The 15524-nt window shown below is 47.8% G+C and overlaps 1 protein-coding gene across 1 annotated transcript; it reads right to left on the bottom strand.

The window, feature by feature from the left end:
• Positions 1-498: 498 nt before the first annotated feature.
• Positions 499-1411, bottom strand: LOC117855006 (protein RGF1 INDUCIBLE TRANSCRIPTION FACTOR 1). The gene is made up of 3 exons (XM_034737280.1): positions 1223-1411; positions 842-1066; positions 499-714 (listed from the first exon to the last, which is right to left on the bottom strand). Exons 1-3 carry the CDS (start codon positions 1409-1411, stop codon positions 499-501), a joined length of 630 nt encoding a protein of 209 aa, XP_034593171.1.
• Positions 1412-15524: the final 14113 nt, after the last annotated feature.

The raw sequence follows: 15524 nt of genomic DNA, 5'->3' as shown, positions 1-15524 counted from the left end.
CCATGCTTCTGACTCCTCACCGCATTTTTAAAATCCCAAATGGACTAATCCATCAAAATCCACTAGTAAATTCAATCTAGGTGTTTTAGGCCAAGATGGATCTTATGTAGTGTGACATAAAGTGGACTATATATTGTTTTAAAAATATTGTTACCACAACCTTTTTAAGATAGACTTCGATAACCATGAATTGTCATAGTGCTTTCAATACTTTTGAGACATGTAGAATTGAATTGAACTATTTTAGCAATAACACAGTTCCCAAAAGAAATGACACAAATTTCTTTGCAACACAGTGCATTTTCGCCATGATTCACTCCTTTGAGATCTTGTTCCAAGCTCATTTTCTACACCTACTACGCCAGATTCCCTTAGTTTTGCATAAAGAGCAAAAACACAAGCTGGGTGCAATCAGATTGCATTTCAAAACTCATTATTATTCTTTTATTTATGATCAGTTTATTCAGTTCAGTAATGAACTTTTACATGAGCATCACATCAAAAGAACGGCGCACGTTGGGGAATTCCCTTTCGACGATGATGAGCAACCCTTTTTGCTGGCGGTTCTTCTTCATTGTTTTCATTGTATATCTCTTTCTCACTCCTAGTATTTGAATCACTACTATTGCCAGAAGCCACATCTTCTATTCGTTTATATTCAGAACCATTTGCAACATCACTTGGCGTCTTCATGTCCTTTTCTATGCCCGTAAGCTGTAAAAATATATGAAATGAATAAAATAGGGTACTTTGGAATGAGTATGGAAAATCTCCATGAATCTTTGCATTTCCTAATTTAGATTAACAAAATGATAAAATAAGAAAGTATGTAAGAACTTACATTGCAACCAAGAGAGCAGAAGCGAAATTCGTTAAGAAGGGCACGGCCACAGGTCTCACAGTTGTATGATGATGATGACAATGGACCACAAGTGCGCATTTGTGGTCGCTCGTTCAAAAACACAACCTTTGCACTATTGATCACATAAGTTTGCACATCACTAATATCAAGGATATCCTCTAGTTCAGATACTTTTATGACATCATGGTACGATGAACGCCTAATCTGAAAATTTTCACAAAAAGACATGAATAATTTTAGTCAAGTTTCTAGAAACATAGTAGTATATTCATCTTTTTCATAGGTGCATGACATGTAAAAGGACAATATGTACATCTACATATAAATTTCATTAATCAAGTAATCTTTAACATAACATACCTGGATTACATGATGATTAGAATGGTGGTCCAAATGACAATGATAGCAGAAAGCATCAGGTGGTGCCTCGCACTCAATGCAAAATAGGTTACACTCACTACGACTAGAAAGGGGATGGTTTTTGCAGGGGAGAAAGAATTGTGTTGTGAGCAATAGCGATAGCCATGAAGGCAATGTCTCTCTTTTCATGGTAAAACCTATAGTCTAGCATTTGCTTTCTTCTAATGTTGGGCCTTGGAATAGAATGTAATGGACATATTTATAGGGAAACATCAATGAGAGAGGTACACATGGTTTTGTATAAAGGTAATGGTGTAGTAAGAAGTTTTGCATAATCTGTGGGTCTAAGGACTGAAATGCTGGCTTGAAACAGTTGTGACCACACTTACTATTTTTTAGTATATCACTATATCCTATCTGCAAGCTTTTTGACAAACTAAATATCTGCAAGCTATTGGACAAACTAAATAGTACTATTTTTTAGTACTATTGCACTGGATTTCATTACTGTTTGATGCTAGCCAAAGGCTATTGTTATTTTGATGTGTTGGGTGGTAATGGCAACTAGTGTAACAGTACATGCAGCCATGCTATCCTCTAACCATAGTATCATCTAGATAGCAACAATGTCCACAATATCCGTCTGGCTAGAAACATATTGAAAGGCAATAATACCAATTCTAGTGCTATATGTGTAGCCTTTCGCGGGTCTTCTACTTCAAAATTTTTGCTAATGTGCAATATACTAGATGACAGGCCCCTGTACGAGGGGTACCCTTGGGGGAGAGCTATGTGGCCAGACTACCATGGGCCGCACAGTCAAGCACCCACTATGCTCCGGAGCGGCCTGCGCACCGATCTCTCAAGGCCGACTGAGGTGAGCCATGCACCCCCCCGACCTCTCTAGTATGGAACCCTACATGAAGGTCCCTCATGGGGTCCGAGGAGCCCCTGATAGCGGGCTCAAGTGCCTAGGAAGCAGGGCGACACATTTAATGTGGGATGCACTGATGGGATGGCCACGCTCCACCTGCCCACATACGGGGGCGTGCCCCAAGCAGGGGAGTCGACCTCGGACCCTACATTACAATTAGGATCTAGGTCTGATGATTTTCCCATCAAAAAATCAACTACCTCAGGGTATCCCTCGGTAGGTTGTTGTTGTTTGCCAGCAGCAGCAACTTTGCGCTTCCTTTTCTTCAGCGCTGCAGTTACCTTCGCAGATCTCGAAACAACGGAGGAGCCACTGGCTTTCGAGCTTGGTTGCTTAGGAACATCGGTGAGCTTCTTGGACGATTTTTTCCTCCTTGTTGTTTTTGCCTTAAGCTCGGGGCCTTCAGAACCAATGTTTCTAGCTAGAACCATTTTCTTGTTGGCTGTGCTGGGACGAGCATGAGGGCCATATGCAACTCCCATTTCATCAAAGACACAATTAATTCTACCGCTGTGCCTCAAAGTTTTCTGAGCCTGTACATGCTCTTTATGTAAATAATTACCGATCAAAGCAACAACTTTCCTCTCAACCTCCTCAACTATCTGTTCATCGGTCATCCCCTCAGGCTTTTTCACTCCAAACTTAGGAAACTTAACAGAGACCATCATCCCATAAACCTTTTTGTCATAAAAGCTCTTAGGACTCCAGCCATGACGTGAAGGCCAGTTTTCGGCAGCTAAAAATTCTTCAACTGCATCTCGTGTAGTAATAATCTGGCTAGCAAGGTAATAAGTATTGCTACCGGAAGAATTGTGACTCTTTTTGAGAATGGAGGTCAATAATCTGCAGCTATGTCCTTAATCTTGCTTGCAAGTGGGTACTCCACAATGGGTTTACCTTCATCGTCACAACCGATGACAACGGGAATCGTCGCATAAAACCAGTACAAATCCCATTTGTCACACATCTGTTTTTCTAAGCAGGTGTTAAGGCAACGGGAACCAAACCGGCGCTGATTTGGCGTGTCTGAAAAGTACAGCATCCGTGTTGAGTCTCTATCTCTTCCTCGCCCACCAATATGTGTTTCTTCTGATGGTGTGATTCAAAGTGACGATAGAAGGAATCATCTTTGACTTCACCTCCGAACAAACGACAACTCCAAATATACTTCGAGATGAGGAATGGAGTTGGGTGTTAACTGGTGCAACTGAACCTTGAAGAAGTTAAGAATGTCTGCAATAACTTTTTCAAGAGGAAACCTCAGACCAACAACAAAGAAGTCACAAAACACCACGGTTTCATTGGTTTTTAGAACAGGAATTTCTTTATCATTTGGGGGTCTGCAATGTCCACTGGCAAAATACCCTTTCTTCAATAAAAGTCAATGTCTCACTGGGTCACTAACGAGCGACCAAAGAAGTAGGTCTTGGGGCACTCAGGGACAAGCTCATCAACATTAGCTTCAGCATTCTCAAGGTCTTCTTCTTCCCCCTCCTCATCCTCTTCGTCATCACCAGTATCCCAGATTTGCTATCAAATTCTATGCCAAACGCGTCATCACCCTCGCGGGCGCGTCGAGAACCACCCAAATCATCATCAGCCACACTCGTATCATGTGCGGCATCTCCCAGCCCAGCAGCGGCTAACTCCTCGGAGCTCATGAGTCTAGCGGTTTGTTTCGTGCGAGCCATGATGAATTTCCTAAAATGAAGAAAAGCAAGGAAAGATCTTAATAAAAAGAAATTCAATAAAACTTACGGAAGAAAGAAAAATAATCAGCACTGCACCTTGACAACAACTGAGCAAGCAATGGCAAGGAAAACACGAATCTCAAAGCAATGCAAATGCAAGCAGCGAAGGTCTCCGAACAAAAGAGAATGCGAAAAAGTTACCGCACTCAATGGTAAAAAAGCAGGGCAAAAGAGACAATTCAGCAACCTTCATGGTGATCTCCGCTCCAGCGCGCAAGGGAGACGTTTTTATCCTTGATCAAGATCAAATGATTTTTCGAGGGTTTGGCCTGCTGGAGTAGGACCTTGCCCACAAGGGGCTACCGTTGGGGATCTGGATCGGGGATACTAAATGCCACCCTCGCATGCCACCCTCGCTGAACTGCCAGTGAAGGTAAGCAGCGTTTACTTAAGCGTGATTGCAGGAAATGATATTTGGACAGAGCAAAGGAAGGCGCGAAGGTTTGGCTTCACTTTGTGGGATCAAGGAAAAAGGCGCGAAGGTCCAGGGCACCTTCGCAGATAGATGTAGAGATCCCAAGCACCTTCGCTATGGAAGATCAAGTTGAGAAGCGCGAAGGTCCTGTGAACTTCCTCGATGAAGAATCCGGTGGCCGACCCAAGTTGCTCAAGCGAAGGTGTGGAAGATTGGGGTCATGTTGCGAACGTGACTCTGGTAACATGAATAGTGTGACCCGTTTAGGGTGTACAACTTGGTTTAGGACTCCTTCTTTACTAAAATATACAGCATATTCCTAAAATGTAGTAGTTGAGTAAGGGTAAATTCAGCACGTAGAAGTCGGTTGGCCTCCCTGTAAAAGAGGAGGCACCATATTTTTGAAAAAATACAAACCCTAAAAGAGTGCTATTTTTATTTGTGTGTTCTTTCTTGGTGAAGAGTTGCTCCGAACCAACACCGGCACAAAAATATAAGGATGCAAGTTAATTTCACATCATAATTTTACGTTGCACCGTGCACCTGCGGAAAGTTAGTCCCCGGCACAGCCCCTTAGATTATGTGTTAGAATCGCAAATCTTCTACCATAGTACTTCATTTAAGATAAATCAACAGAGATTCACACATAATCAGAGCTAGACTAGAAGAGACGGACGTGGCTGGCTTCGCTCGCTCGCTCGCAGTTTTCCAGCCAGCTGGGCGTTCCCCGTTGGTCATGCAGAAAAGAAAGGGAAGGAAAACACAGAACCGTGAGCTCGTCCAGCAGCTAGACGCCATCCATTCCCCATCAGACGGCTTGCAACGCGCACCCTGTACGCCTCCGGTGTCGCCGAGATTTTTGTCACCTGCTGCTCCTGCCTGGGCCAGTGGGCCCTGGGGCACTCGTCTGCTGCCGCGACCAGCCCCACTCCGGTCGGGCCAACCGCCTGCTCCACGACCTCGTCGCCCCGGCGGAGCTCGCGAGGGCGGAGGCCGCAGGGAACGCCAAAGCTGCGGAGCTCCAGCGCGTCCTCATCGCCCTCCTCGACGTCGAGGACGGCCGCTTCCCCGACGCGCTCCACGCCCTCGCGCGCGGTGCCGCCTACTGCCCCACATCGAGCCTCTGCGCCGCCGCGGTCTGCGACATGCTCGGGCGGGCCGACGAAATGCGACCGGTGGCTTTCCGGGATCCCCGAGGTCCCGCGCCCGCGCGAGCAGATGTTCTTCCATGGCGGCGTCGTGACGGCGACGCTCGGCGGGGCGCCGGTCGCAGCCGTTGCGGGCGCCGAGGGCAAGGTGGCCTCTGCTGTCATCCACATCGTCAACGAGAACGTCGCGAATGGTAAGATGTCCGCTTTCCAGATCATCGTCGCTGGGATGCTGAAGCGCGCGGTGAGGAGGGCGGACAAGGGCCTGTCGCTCCATCGCGAGGACGAGGCTGGAATCTTCCGCGCGCTCGTCAAGGTCCTCACCGGCGGCAGCATCCCCGACCCCGAAGACCCCCACATCAACCTCCTCAAGGCGTCCCAGGCGCTGCTGTCCGCTCTGGTGCTCCGGGCGCCCCCTGTTCGGCGAGCGCGTCCGCGCCGCGCTGCGCGTCGCCCAGCGCGACTTGGCGCGCGCCGTGCGGAAAAGGGAAGACCCCGCTGCCGTTGCCGATCTCCGCCTCCTTGTCGCCTTCCTCGCCGCGCGCGACGGCCGCTTCGACGACGCGCTGGAGAGATACGTGGAGATGGAGCGGGCCGACCCCTCTGACCCCCGGCCGCACTACCTCGCGCACCTCGTCTGCCAGTTCGACGGGCGGCCGGAGGACTCCGGCAAGTGGCTCGCCACCTACAACCGCCTCGCCACGGGATCGTCGGTGGACCAGCAAGCCTCGCTGATCACCCTCAAGGATGAGCTTGTGCTCGCACTCGCGCTTGGCGGCTCGCTCTTTGCCTTCAACGACGAGGATCACCCTGGCGTTGTGCGCAAGGTCGTGGGCGCCGCTGCAAGCAGGGTGGACGTGGCGCTGGTGTGTGCTTTGGAGGGCAAGAAGAGGATGCCCGTCATGGACAGGCTTGAGGTCAGGGCTGTCCGCGCCTTCTTGCACGCCGCGGTGTGGTGGCTGCTGAAGGAGTTGAAGAGGAAGGACGGTGGCATTGGCAGCAAGATGGGCTGAAGCTGGAGAGGAGGCTCCATCTTCATGATACCGCTAAGGCCTTGATTGTTGCTTCATATACTGCACTGAAATAGTTAAATTGTTGATTGCACGATGTCGTTGCCATATGCTGCTGTGTGTATTTCAGCATCCTTTTGAAGTTTACTACTTGCAGCTCTAAGTACAAGTTTACTACTTGCAACGTTGTCATATGCTGCCAGTAGAAGTGCTATCTGAAATGCATTCAAAGTTAATTAACTTGGTGCTACATTGACTGCATTAGCATTTAATCGCTCTTCCTGCAGTAATTTTTCACTTGTCGTCAATTACCTTTCGTTTGGGACTGTTCTGAGCTCAATAGTTCAGACAGGGTCACAGGGTGATACCACGCCAAGGCCTTGTATCTGCTGTTTCTTTCAGATTGTTGGCTGTGCTCGGCGCTATTGACGATACTTCGATATGGACGGGTGTTTGCGATATGCTTTTTTTTTGAAACAGTGGCGCTTCTGGTATTGATTGTAGGATACCCTGTTGATGTGGCGGTGTAGCCAGGCCAGTTTCCTTACGTTGCCATAACATTCGGTTAAGCTCCATTTTATATAGCCTGTTTTATATGTGCATCTGTCTCTGTCTTCATGATAGAATCGCATATTCACATATGCCTGGAGAGTGGAGACAATGGACAATGTTCCTTTTAAGAAACTTGAATGTCAAATAAGAATTTCTTAGCTCCTCATAGGTTCCTAGAGCAGCAAAGATCTTGAGGATTTTGAATTTAGGAGACATTTTCCCTTGATTTCTGTTCTGTTCCATTCTATCGCATGTTCTCCTTGGGCTGCAGATTTCTGTTCCATTTTCTACGTTTGGGTTCCTAGAGCATCAGTTTCACTTGATTTCTTAGCTACTCATGTCTTTCGCTGGACAAGTTCAGGAAGGACAAGGAAGAGAGCAGTTGCATGGATTGTAGAGTGGGTGACCATCGATGATGATGATAAAGCATCAACATCCAGTGATGATGATGATTGTTGAGCACTTGCCTACGATGCTCGTATTTTGCCTCTGTTTTCCAGGGTACCAAACAGTGTCAATATTCCTTCTCTGAATTTTAGTTCAATCAAACAATAAACCTTGCGTTGTTACACGCATGGCATGCAACAACTCCAGATTTAGGTTGTTGCTGCTTCAACAATACTCAGAAAGGAACAACAGAAACCAAACGTATTTTCAGACTATTAACAGCACTAGTAGAGAACATCTGCTGTAGCAATTCCTCGAGGCACAAGAACATAATCGAAGAGGAGTATCAGAACGTTTTCTCTCTTTTACTAATCTACAAGCAAAATACGATTGATAGTTTATTTCCTGTCACCAACACTGATGCTGGTGGGCTGCCGATATGCTGGCGTCCTAACTCCAAAAAATGGTTTCTATGCTCTAAATTTCACAGGCACTGCCAGTTGGGTCAGTGTGACGGCTGGTGCTCTGTTTTTCAGCTATAAGGGTTAGCTCTATAATAGCATTCCAACCGGGAATTTGAATTTCACACATATTTGGAGTTCATTGCAACAAAAGTAAAGGTATGGAAGGTCAAGGAGATTATCACAAGGTCAAATTTTGATCAGTGCTAGTTTAGGTCTAGCGTGCATATATTGTTAGTTCTACAGTTTGAATAATCCACATTTGTTACTCTTGGTGCTTTACTGGTACATAGATTGCTTAGAAATTATCACAGGATCAATATCCGGTCTCTTTAAGCACCCGTACGGTCGTACCCAAGCAAAATGGAGATACTTAGGCTCATGGGCATTAAGCAATCATTTTTCAGCATGCAATGTACACACTTCGTCCTAAATTGCAGGTCGTTTTGGTATTTTTAAGTGTATAGTTTTTGCTATACGCCTAAATATAGTGTATGTCCAGATGTATACAAATATCTAAGAACCTAAAAAATCAAAATAATCTAGAATTTGAAACAGGGAGAGTACATGCAACTCCAATTGTATTCAAAACAAGATCCTTTTCCACCTTAACCACAGTACTCTATGAATGCTTTGCAGGTAACACTGTGTGGACACTATAATCAGTCAATAAGGGGAAGGAAAAAAAAAGTGGTCTACACCTTGTTAGACCACACATTTACCTATATGCCACACTGGAGATAGAAGGACCGTTCGTTGTAATGTTTTTTTTTTGTGAAAGTTGTAATTCTTTTTTGTGTCTAGTGTACAATTGGCACCGCTCTCCAGCTGTAATTAAGATCGAGGGCAAAATTAACTTAAAACTTGAATTGCTGCAAGTGTGCTGATTTCGCAGCATAAATACACATTCCACCGTTACTGGCAAAATGTCCCAACCTCGCAGAACCTGTTATTACGCACAAATTCTGTAATTTTCGCCCAGTTGTACAAAATTTGTGTGACTTTGTAAAGGACATCTCCTTGGTTTATTTGGGCCCTCATCGCACGGCTTGCCTGTGGTCTCCAAAAAAAAAAAAAAAAAACGCACGGCCTGCCAGAAAGACGACAGGCGTCGACGCGTCGTACGCAACGGTCCCACTTCCATTCCACCTCGCCGCAACCAGAAGAAGCCAAAAAGATCTCCGCCGCCATGTCCCGCTTCCTCCGCCGCGCCGCCTCCCGGGTGCTGGGGCGCCCCTTCTCAGGCCTTTTCCTCGCCTCCGCCTCCCCGCCCGCCGCCGGCCACGTTGGCCTCGTCCGCGCGCGCCCGGGCCTCGGCAGGATGCTCACCCCGGAGGCCCTCCTCCTGGACGCCACGCACGCGCTCGGCGCCGCCGAGCTCCGCGACCTGCCCCACACCGGCAGGGCAAACCGCGAGCTCCACGACGTCATCACCCCCGCTGACCTCGCGCGGGCGGAGGCCCGGGGCGACGCCAAGGCCGCGACGGTCCACCGCCTCCTCATCGTCCTCCTCGACGTCGAGGACGGCCTCTTCGACGACGCGCTCCCCGCCCTCGCGCGCCTCGCCGGGGAGAGCTACTCCCCGCGCCTCTGCTACGCCGCGATCTGCGACCTCATCGGACGCACCGACGAGGCCGACCGCTGCCTCGCGTGCTTCCCCGAGGACCAGCGCCCCCGCCAGCAAATTTCCTTCCAGATGGGCATCGTGTCGGTCACGCTCGGCGGGATACAGGTTGCCAAAGTCGCGGGCTCTGAGGGCCGCGTGGCCTCTGCTGCCTTGCAGATTATCAACGAGAGCGTCACGAAGATGTCCGCCTTCCAGATCATCGTCGCGGCGATGCTGAAGCGCGCGCGAGGAGGGCGAGGAGGGACCTGGCGGCGCTCAACGGCGATGACGGAACTGGAATGTTCCGCGCGGTCTTCAAGGTCGTCTCCGGCAGCAGCGGCCCCGACCCCAAGGGTCTCCGTTCTTCCTTCTCAAGGCGTCGCAGGCGCTGCTGTCCGCCGTGGTGCTCCGCGCGCCCCCTCTGTCCGGCGAGCGCGTCCGCGCCAGGCTGCGCGCCACCGAGCGCGAATTGGCGCGCGCCGTGCGCAAAAGGGAGGACCCCGCTGCCGTCGCCGACCTCCGCCTCCTTGTCGCCTTCCTCGCCACCCGCGACGGCCGCTTCCACGACGCGCTGGAGAGGTACGTGGAGATGGAGCGGGCCGACCCCTCTGACCCCCGGCCGCACTACCTCGCGCACATCGTCTGCCAGTTCGACGGGCGGCCGGAGGAGTCCGACAAGTGGCTCGCCACCTACAACCGCCTCGCCACGGGATCGTCAGTGGACGAGCAGGCAGCGCTGATCGCCCTCACGGATGAGCTGGTGGTCGCGCTTGCGCTCGGTGGTTCGCTTCTAGCCTTCGACGCAGAGCGTTACCCTGTCGAGGTGGGCAAGGTCGTGGGAGCCGCTGCAAGCAGGGTGGACGTGGCGCTGGTGTCTGCGTTGCGTGACAAGAAGATGTCCATGGTGGAGAGGCTGGAGATCAAGGCTGTCCGTGCCTTGTTGCATGCCGGGGTGTGGTCCCTGCTGAAGAAGTTGAAGAGCAATGACGGTGGCAACGGCAGCACAACGTCGACGGAGTGAAACAGAAGGAGGCTTGATCGGCTAGAGTAAGCAGTATGTGCAATCCGTTGATTGTTCTTCATATCCTTTGTGGCAGTAGCTAGATTGTTAGTTGAACAATGTCATTTTCATACGACTCTTTTTGCAGAATCAGCGACTCTGTATTCAGGCAAACTAGTCACTACTCACTAGTGGTTGCAACATTTGAGAATTCAGAGTAGAACATGCTATCTGAAATGCATTTCATTTGAATCACTTTGGTGGCGACGCTACATTGACTGAACTAGTGTAATTGCTTGTTTTCTGTAATTGTTCCATGCATTGTTCGTCAGTTTCCATGGTCGTTTGGTAGTGATTAGTCCAGACAGTGTGCTAAGTGGTACAGTTTTTATGAAATGGTAACGTTACTTGCCCTAGCATATGCCAGTCTGTGCTAGACTGGTACTAATCAAGGGCCATGTATGTGCTGTTTTCCTTATTCTTCATATTTAGAGTGTTAAGCCCGCATTGTTCAGTTTCTTTACTTCCATTCAATCGATGTGATACTGAATGCAGGATGGCAGTTTGACGTAGCATGTTACCTTACATCACGATTATAATTTAGCTATGTAAGCTCCATTATAATGTAGATGTTACATTTTTCGTCTGCATCCTGATCGGATCACATATGCCCACTGGACAGAGTTTTCTGTTTTCCTATTTTTAGTTTTTTGTTTTCTTTAGAGAACCTGGATGATATTTCTAACCGGTGTCTTCAGCTTGGGAAAGTACTTCCCCGATCTGAAACTAAATAACTATGGTTAGGGCCGGTTTTGCAGAGTGAACTGTTAGCCAGCAATGCCATCCAGAACAGGGTCACGCATTGCAGGCAATTTTCAAGGAGACCCTATTTTTCCTTTTTTAGATAATGACCGTAGTTTTCCTGGCAGGATTAGAAAGATTTTTGTAGATTGTAGGCCTATTTCTCAGTACCCTAGTCCTTACTGACCTACATTCACAAATCAGGAACAGGGTGAAGTCTTTAAGGTGGGTAAAAAGGAAAGAGAACTTGAGAGCACATTCGTTTTTCTGCATCTGATTATGAATATATTTCTGGTGAATTGACATATGTGCAATAACTTTTGCTAGACAAAGCACCACATTTCTGTACATTTTTAGGTTGCAAAAAGGTTTACCATTGTTTTCAACCTTCATTAGAGTACTTGAACTAGGCATGATCGCTCTGTATATTGCCATTAAGCTTGATCATATGTTTGAAATATCAATCAAATGAATAAAACTGTCAAGTTGTTTTATACAGGAGACATGGCATGGGAGGTTATTGATCTCTGGTAGTGCTTACCGTAGTCCTCATGTTTTGAACTTATGTTCGAACACTGTCTATTCTACTGTAAGCAGCATTCATAACTTGCATTTTCTTGGCAGAAAATCTAGTTTAGAACTCTTTGTATGAATTATCCGATGAGCAAATAACTTGAATAGGAAACAATTGCAGAAAAATTCAGTTCTCTGTGCAGTGCTCAAGTATTCTGCAGCTGTTGAGATCGGAGAGCTATTTCCTGGAATATGAAAAATACGGTTTGCCCATGCAATGATATACTACTATTTTTGCCTCTGGGACTGCAACTTCATGCTTTTCGCGCACTACTGAAAGTTACATTTGCTTGTAGACTGCTGGACAGTTGAATTCCATACCACATCAGCATTATATTGGTTGTCAACGTGGACGCCATTTATCTATAATCTTGCTCAATTAGCCTAGATCTCAAATTATTACAGGGTAGTTATCTTTTCAAACACTGTTTTCAAATTTCACTTGTTTACAGTTTTACTTTCTCACTGTCACTGAGTGTATGAGCTGCACCATCAAACAATTGAAATCAGCCCCCTCTAATCTCTGTTGGAGGGCAATTAATAGCAGTTACAAATCCTTATGCGTCAGATTACCATTGCTTTAACAGTTCCCCTGTTCAAAATATTTTGGGTTTTTTGCTACTCTATGTTATTGGCAGTAGGGATACCTTTAAAGCAAAAGGTTTGACTACCACTTGAATCCGTGTCCTGCGTTGCTCAGTATTTATCCGGGAATATATATCAGATTGTAATACTTTTTTTATTAAGTATGGAAAAGGAAAAAAAATATTAAACTACTCCAGCAGACAACCAGGGCACACTAAAGTGCAAAGCTTAATTGGGAACAAAATCCAGTGCGAGAAATTTAGCGTATTGCTTTTGGGGTATGGCTAGGGTAATGCTAACGGGGGTGCGCGCGCCTGGAGGCCTGGTAGCGCTTGATTCCTGACATCCACTCCACTCCCACAAAATTTTCAATTTTTGGAAAGTTTTAATTCCTGCAACTTTCCATTTTTGAAATATCGTAACTTCTACACATACCCCGACACATAATTTCGTAATATAACTTCTTATGAGATAAATTTTTAGCACAACCTTAATGGCATGCAGAACTTATACGTACAACTTCTTAGTACAATTTTTGAATAACTTCAAATTTTTATTTTTAAAATACTGTAACCTATACACATGATTTATTATAACAACAACTATCAGCACCAAGGGAACGGGGTCTCCTGAGAAGGTGCTTACAAATGAGATCTACCTATGTTCGAGGGTTCCCTCCTAAAGAGTCCCAGATAGGAAGGTGGGCCTAAATCTTAAAGGCCCAAAAAGATGAGGAAGCCATCGCATCCTTGCTGCATCCTCCCCCAGGGGAGACCCAAGAGGGGCCTACGCACAAGTGCAAGATGCCCGCAAAACCCCCTCCCGGGAAGGCTCATAGTAGAGTTCGCTTCGAGGCGAAGCGAACGGTGGCGTACCCAGGCACGAATGGGCACAACAGTCGAGGAGATCAGGCTGTCGGTCGCCCCCTCTTGGTAAAAATGCCATCATTACAGTTGATGGGACGTGCCTGTGCGCCTCGGTGGCTGGCGGCTTCAACCGTCCCATCCAACAGGCAGCGAGCGCCACCCTCGTGTTAGGGGTGTTCTCCCGGCTCTTTGTTGTCCTCTGCCAAAGGAGGGACCCACGCCACGACCCCGGAAAGCGGCGAGGGCCTCCTGGGGAGGAGCCCGGAGGCAAGTTTCAACGCACCCCGCCCCGGGATGGTGGGACTGAGCAAAGAGAGGAAGGACTTGGCGAGGAACGAAAGGATTGCCCAAGGTATAATGGTAAAGATTGGTGATTGACATACAGAGGACCTAGTCAAACGCCATGAAGCCGTGCACGTCAAGGTGAGGGGTGTCAAGGCAAGTGGTCAAGGAGGGCAGCCATTGGATCACCGCATTCACACACGAGAGGCGGAGGGAAAGATTGGGATGCAAGGCTTCCCCTGGTCGACCTAGCCATGGGCCTGGCCATAAAAGGCCAGCTCTTGTACTAAGAGAAGGAGAGATTCAAGTAACATAAGATACAAGATGTAAGGTATTACGCTTCCGAGCGGCCTGAACCTGTCTAAAAATTCCCTTGAGCGTAACCATCCACAAACCTTCCTCACCATCTCTCGAACCTTTACGCACGAACTAACTCCCAAGCTGGATCCCTAAATGGGGATGCCATCGGATCCTTGCTCACGGTGATCGACCACCGTCAGCTAGCGTGCTAGGAAGGGGCTAGTGGTGTGTTGAGTTTCGAGGCATTCCTGCCAAGCAGAGGCAATGGGAAGCCGTTTCGATCGTCGCCATGCTCACCGCAGTGAGTCGAATGGTGAAGCTAGCGGCGGACGAGAGCCGCCTCGCCAACACCCGGCAGCACCACAGCCACCACGCTCGGCTTGCACGGCCTCCCCGCCCAAAGGGAGGTCGACTACGCCTGTCCCTGCTGTCGGTGTTTAGACCTGGCAACCTACCGGGGGGTGCCCGAGGTAGTGTTTGGTTTGTGGGGCTCGCCGAGATCAAGAACTCGAAGGTGAACACAGATACACGATTTAGACAGGTTTGGGTCACTAGATTGCATAATACCCTACGTCCTGTGTGTTGGTTGGATTGGATTGCTTTGGAGGAGGTCCCTGCCTCACCTTATATTGCTGGAGGCAGAGTTAAAGGTTGGTTGATTTACAAGGATACTAGTCAGATTCGACTAGCGAGTCCTACTCTGATTGCTACGAGTACTTTTCCTAATCCTCGACTAATTCTTGTCTTGCTACGTAGACTACACCACTCCTACGCCATAGCCTCCATGTCAGATACGTCTCAGTGTCCAACCCTGTATTTAGGACTGTTCAAACCTTCTGATGGGTCTATAGATGTATGTACGGCAAGCCCTCAAGTACTTTTTAGCCAAATGCAGCAGTTCCAAGTACTTTTGTAGACTTCACCGACTAGTTTTGGTATTCTTCGAGCACTTCATCAGGTTGAGTCTTCAAACTTACTCGAGCACTGCCATGTGGCTAGAATTGAGCTCAAGCCTCATTTAACTTGGTCTTGAATCCTTCAACCTTGATTTTTATATGGACGTGCGATGAAAGTCGCACTCCATATGGAGTAGCCCTCGAGCCTTAGGTTGAATCGAAGAATTAGGCTGAGGGTTAACTTGTAATTTACATCATTTTCCCTTTTAAACCTAGAGGAAAAATATTTTTGCTGATGGGCACGAGGCACACAACCCTCGAGCTGTTATCCGACTAGTTTGGTGGGTATAAGGGTCAACCTTTTGGTCAACGTGACCATCTCTGAACAGTAACATTATCTCTTCCAAAAATAGAGGTACTGCCAATTAGGTGCGTAATCTTTGGGTCCATTAAACCTGAATATTCCTTTATTCCCGCTACTAGTACTGCGCCACGGTTATAAATAATGGAGGAAAACATCCCTTCCGTTTTACCTTTGCCATCTGCTCTTTCAACTTCCTCACGATAGCCCTAGCGTCGCCACCTCCCTGATCTTCGAGCGTTAGTATCGCCATCGCCCACCACTCAGCCCCTAAGCACATGTGAAAGAAGACACTCATGACAATGAGAATGGGAAAGAAAGCATCTGCATCCAAGGCGATTGAGGGTGGGAAGAAGAAGGTGGACAAGAAGAAG

The sequence above is a fragment of the Setaria viridis genome, chromosome 5 (genome assembly GCF_005286985.2).
Source record: "Setaria viridis chromosome 5, Setaria_viridis_v4.0, whole genome shotgun sequence".
Lineage (NCBI taxonomy): Eukaryota > Viridiplantae > Streptophyta > Magnoliopsida > Poales > Poaceae > Setaria > Setaria viridis.
Note: the sequence above shows the minus strand (reverse complement) of the source record. Positions and strands in the feature narration are given on the sequence as shown.

Bases quoted from the DNA above. Each gene is read 5' to 3' on its own strand.
- LOC117855006 (XM_034737280.1), bottom strand. From the start codon at position 1,411: ATGAAAAGAGAGACATTGCCTTCATGGCTATCGCTATTGCTCACAACA. The intron at 1,067-1,222 runs GTATGTTATGTT...GAAAATTTTCAG, and splicing joins CTAATCATCATGTAATCCAG to ATTAGGCGTTCATCGTACCA. The intron at 715-841 runs GTAAGTTCTTAC...ATATTTTTACAG, and splicing joins TCTGCTCTCTTGGTTGCAAT to CTTACGGGCATAGAAAAGGA.